This window comes from Amyelois transitella, chromosome 5, assembly GCF_032362555.1.
Source record: "Amyelois transitella isolate CPQ chromosome 5, ilAmyTran1.1, whole genome shotgun sequence".
Taxonomy (NCBI): domain Eukaryota; kingdom Metazoa; phylum Arthropoda; class Insecta; order Lepidoptera; family Pyralidae; genus Amyelois; species Amyelois transitella.
Window position 1 is genome coordinate 937,520 of NC_083508.1, and position 7,373 is coordinate 944,892.

The 7,373-nt window shown below is 43.0% G+C and overlaps 1 protein-coding gene across 3 annotated transcripts in view; it reads left to right on the forward strand.

Moving 5' to 3' along the window:
* Positions 1 to 6,314, forward strand: part of LOC106138973 (protein tiptop) — a 291,587-nt gene extending 285,273 nt beyond the window's left edge. For 2 of the 3 annotated variants that reach the window (XM_013340296.2, XM_060954862.1), the window contains one exon: positions 1,925 to 6,314. In XM_013340296.2, coding sequence (XP_013195750.2) covers positions 1,925 to 4,940 — 3,016 coding nt within the window. In that variant the 3' untranslated portion in view covers positions 4,941 to 6,314. Of the gene's footprint in view, positions 1 to 553; positions 1,001 to 1,924 lie in introns of those variants that run through there. The other variant, XM_013340311.2, reaches the window with a different exon arrangement.
* The last annotated feature ends 1,059 nt before the right edge of the window (positions 6,315 to 7,373 follow it).

Sequence of the window (7,373 nt, forward strand, 5' to 3'; positions counted from 1 at the left end):
TAGATGACTGACAGTTTTTGACTGAGTCGACTATTTGTTGGAAAGTTAATTTTAAGGCAGTGACAGTTGAAAGGATTTTTGTGCGGTCCGAATCGATGTTGTTTGAAAGATACTTTTCCCTGTCATATAGTACTTCCAGCACTCTCACGCATTGGCATTTATATTGTCAATGGGCGTGAGGTTTTCGTTTACCCTCGTAAAATAAATAAACTTGAAATATTTTCCTTTGTCAAAGCAGGAAATCTGTTCATGATGCGCGTAAATCCCTCCTCGTCCCCTGTCTGTTAAAAGGACTCGTCTCGGCGTTTTGTTAACGCGCCATTTCCTTGTCAGCGCCGTCAACCCCGTCCGAGTAATCTTCCCTAAGCCCCAGAGACTCGGACTGTGGCGAGGCCAGCGTATACGTCTGAGAAAATTTCATTTCTAAAGTCGTCAAAAGTGTACACCGTGCCTATTGGCCGTCAAGGATGTTCGGTGCGTTTTTCATTGGAGTTACGAGTTAGCTCCGCGATAGCTGCTGTGTCAGGCGGCTGTCATCAAACCGATCGCCCGTCAGCCGTCACTGCACGTCCACCTCGCGCATCGCACGCACGCTTGCATTACGCAGCGCACCACCCCTCGAAGCGGAATACGTATCGCCGTCTCTGTTCTATTCGTTTCTGGCTCCGTTAGCGTTCGCGGCTGTCCTGCTCTAGCGAGGGGCGTGCGGGGCGGGGGCGCTGCAGGCGGGTCGTAAATCACGCCGCGTCTCATTCCACGCGGGACCGTCGCCGCCGCCGCAGGCATCGCGCACTTCCCTCCCGACCGCCGGTGCCGCGGCGCGTCTTTCGCGACGTTTTCGAGTTGCAACCTCTTTCTGGAGAATCAGTTGTCTTATTTAAATGGTGTACGTCTATTTGGATAGTGATATTTGATGGATCCGCGAGTTTTCCGACGAGTTTCGTTACGGATATATTGAAAAGATTTGGTCCAAAATGATCGTCGAGCCCGACCACGTGAGGTAAGGTTTCACATTTGTTCAAGTGTTGTATTGTTTTAATTAATTTGAAATGTATCAATTCTACTTTTATTTGTAATAGATTTATTTGGTTTGTAACTTTTTGTGGTTGAATTTTAATGGAGACTAATACGAGTTGAGTTGTTTTGTTTTTTCATAACAAGTTCGTGACTTCTTTATTGTTTTTCTGGTTTTTGTTATGGCGGTGACTGATTAAAGTATCTGGTGTCCATTTTGAATCGACGTCAATAATGTTTTTATGGTCATCAATATTTCGAACTTGCCTCTCGCCAGAAAGTTCTAGCGAGCGAGTCAAATATTTCAATAAGTTTTAATTTATTAGGATCGAGGAGAATATGAATTAAACTCGTTTGAAATATGTTTTTAATACGAAAATATCATGTTTCTGTCGAATTCAACGTATTTTATAGTAAGGATTAATACATTTTCGAATCATATGAATACTGATAGATTATAAAGATAATTGCAGATCAGTTTATTTGTTTTAAATAGAATTGAATCAATAAATCATTGATTGTGGATAACATCATCATATGTGGCCTGCAATGAATGTCAATTTACCAAGATAAACGCAATCAATTTTTAATATTGACTTTAGTCATCGTAATGTCACCTATAGGGATTAATACCCACTTGATTAGTATTTGTTTCAATATTGTTGAGGAAATATTTATCTCGCCTTACTTTTATTTAGTTTTTGTATGTTTATTAACGACTAAGGAAAATGTCTTACCGAACTTAATCATTGGAACAATAACCTTATAAAATAAAACTTGATCTGGCTACTTTTAAGATCTTTAATTTTTTGACGAGTCTTTGTAAGAATAAGTACCTATCTACATAACCAGATTATGTCAATTTGTATTGAATCTTGTTATCTAAAGTTACGTATTTCATTGTCCACAGGGAGAGTCCGAGATGTCTGTCGCGGGAGTCGTCAGGCGCGCCGCGCTGTCCCTCAAATGACTCGGTGTATTCCGGGAGGAGCGGGCCCGGCCTCCCCCTCCCCGCCGCGCTCACCGCCGCCCTCCCAGCGGCACTACCCGCTGCCCTCCTGCCACCGCACTCCGCAGCCGTCGCCGCCTATCTCGGCGCGGCAGCCGCCGCAGCAGCACAGCAACGACTCCTCATGTCTTGTCAAGAAGACATGACGGACTCGGATCGCGCTGACGCTGTACTCGACTTCAGCACGAAGCGCAGCGACTCGCCCCACGACGATGAGGACGATGACGCCGTCAATCTCAGTAAGAATGAAAACGGTCCGCTTGATTTGTCGGTTGGCACAAGAAAGAGAGGGCCGGAGGATTCACCGTCTCCTGTCCCTACAAGGAAAAGTTCTAGGACAGCAGAGTTTAAGCCCAGTCCATCGCCGTGGACGACACCGGTAGCCCCACATTTGCCATATTTTGCAGCCGCTGTAGCTGCTGCGAGCCTTTCTCCAAAAGGCGGAGTGCCAGCCGACTGGAATGGTAAATTAAAACATGGTGTTCCAACGCCTAGTGACGCAACTAAAGCATTGGAAAAGATGAGCGAACTGAGCCGGTTAGGGGGCGAAGAGTTATTCCGATCTGTGCAAAGTGCTGCTCTAGGTGCTGGGCTTGCCCCCAATGCTGCAGCCAGACACTCCGCTTGGCAATCACACTGGTTAAACAAAGGAGCTGACCAAACAAAGGATGTTCTCAAATGCGTCTGGTGTAAGAAGAGTTTCAATTCACTGGCTGACCTCACTGTACATATGAAAGAAGCGAAGCACTGTGGTGTCAACGTGCCTGTACCTCCATCATCAGGTGCTCCCATCCCACCCTCTTTGCAACCACCGTCTAGTTCGCCATCTACGCCTTCCCACAACTCTTCATCTTCCAGTGGCTCATCGAAACCAAACCAGAGCGATTTAAATATGCTAATTAAGGAAAATATGCCGATTCCTAGAAAGCTAGTCCGCGGTCAGGATGTATGGTTAGGTAAGGGAGCCGAACAGACTAGGCAGATATTGAAATGTATGTGGTGCGCTGAAAGTTTCCGATCGCTGGCTGAAATGACGAGCCACATGCAAAGAACGCAACATTATACTAATATTATATCTCAGGAACAAATTATATCTTGGAAATCGTCAGACGAAGCGAAAGGTTCTAATTCGAGCGGCCCCGGGGCCCCCGCTGCCCCGCCGACGACCGGCACTAGTAGTCATGTTAGCGCAGTTTTAACTTGTAAGGTTTGCGACCAAGCGTTTAGTTCCTTGAAAGAATTGAGCAATCATATGGTAAAGAATTCTCATTACAAAGAACACATCATGAGATCGATCACAGAAAGTGGGGGTAGGCGTCGACAAACTCGCGAAAAGAGAAAGAAATCTTTACCAGTTAGGAAACTTCTTGAATTGGAACGAGCGCAACACGAGTTCAAAAACGGGGAAGGAAATGGGGTTCCCATGGGGAAACCGATTAGGGACTTCGGTGCAGGTAGCCGTATCACTTGCGAGAAATGTGGAGATAAAATTGAGACTGCTGTGTTTGTTGAACATATCCGCCAATGCATAGGCGCGCCTATGTCAAATAGCCAAAGGAATTTTCTAAAGAGTGCTCTTCTTTCGAACAATATCATCCCTCCTGATGTACCCGGGCATGTGACCCCGACCAGCCGCGATGGTCGTAAGAGCATCAACGAAGAGCTGCCTAGCCCTGGCTCGGCTCATCACCGCTCTCCATCATCCGTGAATGATTCCTCCCCGAGTTCCAAAGATCCCAATGCGAGCAATGATAAGAGCTCGTCGCCTTCGGTTCTCAATGCCATAGAACAATTGATAGAAAAAAGCTTCGACACTCGATCACGACATTCGCTCCCAGGGATGCCCGCTGGAGCATCCCATGCCCCGATCGGTTCTAGTATTCTGAAAAGATTAGGTATAGATGAGAGTGTAGACTATACAAAGCCACTAGTAGATCCGCAAACGATGAATATGTTGAGAAACTACCATCACCAACAGGGATACGGTCGTCGCGAGCGCAGTGGCAGCGAATCTAGTTCAATGTCAGAGCGAGGCGGCAGTAGGGTAGAATCTCTAACTCCAGATAGGAAGCTCGATGCGTATCATATGACTCCTCGTACGACACCTGATACTCGCGGCTCCCAAACTCCTGCTTCTGAGGACCGCCCTTCCGATGTTCGGATAAAAAGGGAGGTCCCTGAAGAGGAAGAGCGTGAAAATGGAGTAGATTTAAGTAATCAGCCGGTGCGAGTCAAAACTGAGGTGGAGGATGAAGAAGAGCCACCGAGGCCAAGCAGCTCGACCGAGGAAATTAAAGCTGTGCCTAAACGCGAAAGTGAAGATCCGAGTCCAGCTGCAAGTCCTCGGAGCCCAGCAAGTGATCGTTCAGCTAACACTCCCGGCGCTGATAGAAAGCCGGCATCTAGTCTAGGTGCCTTGTCTTCTATGTTTGATAATTTAGCCGGGGGTGGGTCTTCAAACGAGCCTAGTTCGTCTCGTCGTGGAGGTAGCCACCCTTTAGCTGCTCTGCAGAAATTGTGTGACAAAACTGAGACAAATCCGTCACGCGCGCCCGCACCGGCCCCTTCTCCGGCCGGTCCGCCGAGTATTCTAACGTTCAGCTGGGCTTGCAACGACGCGGTGGTGACTGATTCGTTTATGAAGTGCGCTCTTTGCGACACGCCATTCATATCGAAGGGTGCTTATAGGCATCATTTGTCAAAGATGCATTTCGTAAAGGACGGCGCTCTGCCTGACCCTGTGCCGATGAAGGCGCCGCCGCCGGCTGCTTCCCCAGGGACTCACAAGAGCGGCGGGTCCAATGCGGCGTCTCCTCAGGACCCGCGGAGCCCCTCGCAGTCCTTCGACGAGAGCCCCCACTCCAAGTTTCTCAAGTACACGGAACTCGCTAAGCAGCTCTCCAGTAAATACGTGTAGGCTGTACATAGGTCTGACGGGCCATCAAATGTGATGATACCATATCCTGCTACGTTAAACCTTGCTAGGGTTAGGTCGCGCTGCGACGCTAAGTATTTCGAAACTCTTTGCCAATTTAATTATTTAGGTAATTGTTAGAGTTCACCGCATAGTTCGGTTAGTGTAATTACGACTAGCGACTTAAGTATACGCCAAACGTCTTACGTTCATGTAGGTTAAGAGAATATTTTGAAAATATTGCCTTTAGAAGTGGACCGGTTGTCGAGGCCCCGCGCCGCTCATCTTCCACACTACGAGTACATATTCCATTTTGGTAATTGTAAATATAAGTCACATTAAGTCGTAAAATTTTCGATTCGATCTCTATTGTAAATGTATATTTTTTGCTAATCTAAAGGTAAATTTAATTGCAAGCCTTCTGCGTGTTCTATTAGGGAGTGCGGTCTGTCCGTTCAGTATTCGGAATTTGTTGCAATATCATTGTGTTACTTAATTTTTATGTAAATCAGTGTAAGGATTAGTTTTAGTTGTATGTATATTTTGGTCGTTCGCCTGCAATCTCGGAGATACAATCTCAAGGTTCTTGTTGTATATAACCGACATAGAACACAATATCTCCTTAGTGTAAATTTCTGCCTAGGGTGCGCTCCAGCATAACAGCTATTTATTATTTAGTGTTAAGTACGTATTGTTAGGTGACCTACGTCTGTGAACATTGTATACCATTTACCAGCGCATTGGTTGTCTCAACCGATATATTTAAAAGTGATACGTTATACAGTTTTTCTTTGAAAGGATAAGAATATACATTCGTATACGTTTAGAACATTCAAATGTATTGAGAGATTTCTTCCATTGTAACTTCAGTTATACGATGTGTATATAAGGTACATGCGAGTGCAAAACTCTTTTATATTTAATAAAAAAAAATATTGTAAACATTCTAATGTAAGTTTCAAACGATTTATCAACACGCGATGTATACAGCAACTCGTGCCGAAAAATAATCGATAATTTTCAAATCACAATGTATATTTTTTAAAAGTTGTTAATATTATTTTCCGTATTTTATTTAATTTCGGAGTCAACTGTGACAATTCAATTGTATACGTATTATAAAATATATCGTCACGAGTTGCGAGTGGGATATTTAAATTTTAAATCGATAAAGTATCATTTTAACGATAATAATGAAACATACGACAAATATTATGTATACGCTAGCTCTGGTGAGACTTTTGCTCATTCTTTAATAAAAAAAAATGGTGTTGAAATATTGATTTTACCAAATTTAATAATCTTATTTAATATTTTATGTTGTATTTCAAAATGCAATTAAAAGCTCAAAGAAATATATATGTTACATACTTTAAATGTTTATTTTATTTATACCCCTTACTTTCTATAAGTCTAAATTTTTGCCAGTTTAAAACTGCCTTTGATATTTTTGACACCTGAATGACATCAGGTGACTAAAATATACATAGATCAATAGAGAATTATACAAACCTCTTAAGATTAATTATACCACTCTGGCAGAGTACCTAGTTGTAGTAGAAATAAAAAATCTGAAGCAATTAAGATTATTTTTCAGAGGCTTATGTTCGGATAAAAACCAATGTATAGTCAGAGAATTCGGCATATTCATATAATTTGAATTTAATATTAATAAAAATTATTTTAATTTTGGGTATATATCAATTTTGATTTTATCTATAAACATTATTCCAAATAAAAAAGAAAATAGGCGTTCACATGCACTTTTTCACGGTATTATACATTTAATTAAATGTAATGATTATATACATATTAGTGTTTGTCAAAATGCTGCAAACTACTTAAGAACCTGACCTCTTGAGGCTCGTGTCCCTTTTAAAGAACAGAACGCTCCGTTCTTCAAAACGAACAAAAAATCCCCTTAAAAAAATAGAACGGAATGCTGTTTAAAATCATCACCAGCCCTAAAAGGGTACTGGTACTTAAATACATACATATTATCACGTTTATATCCCCTGCGGGGTAGACAGAGCTAACAGTCTTGAAAAGACTGAAAAGCCACGTTCAGCTGTTTGGCTTAATGATAGAATTGAGATTCAAATATAGACAGGTTGCTAGCCCATCGCCTAAAAACAGTATCTCAATTTTTAAGCCTCTACCTTAGTTGCCTCTTATCACATCCATGAGAACGAGATGGAGTGGTCCTATTCTTTTTTTATTGGTGCCAGAAACCACACGGCACGTGCTGGTACTACGCCCAAACAGCAGGCTTACTCTAGACTCACAATGCCAATATCAATGCAAGAAACGTCATTTGGCACTCTTGAATTTCACACTAGCGCCGCATTGGGGCGAAATCGGGCGGATATTGAGTGAACTAATTAATATTGAGATTGTGTTTTGGAACTTGGAATTCGTTACTCTTGAAGCCATTTT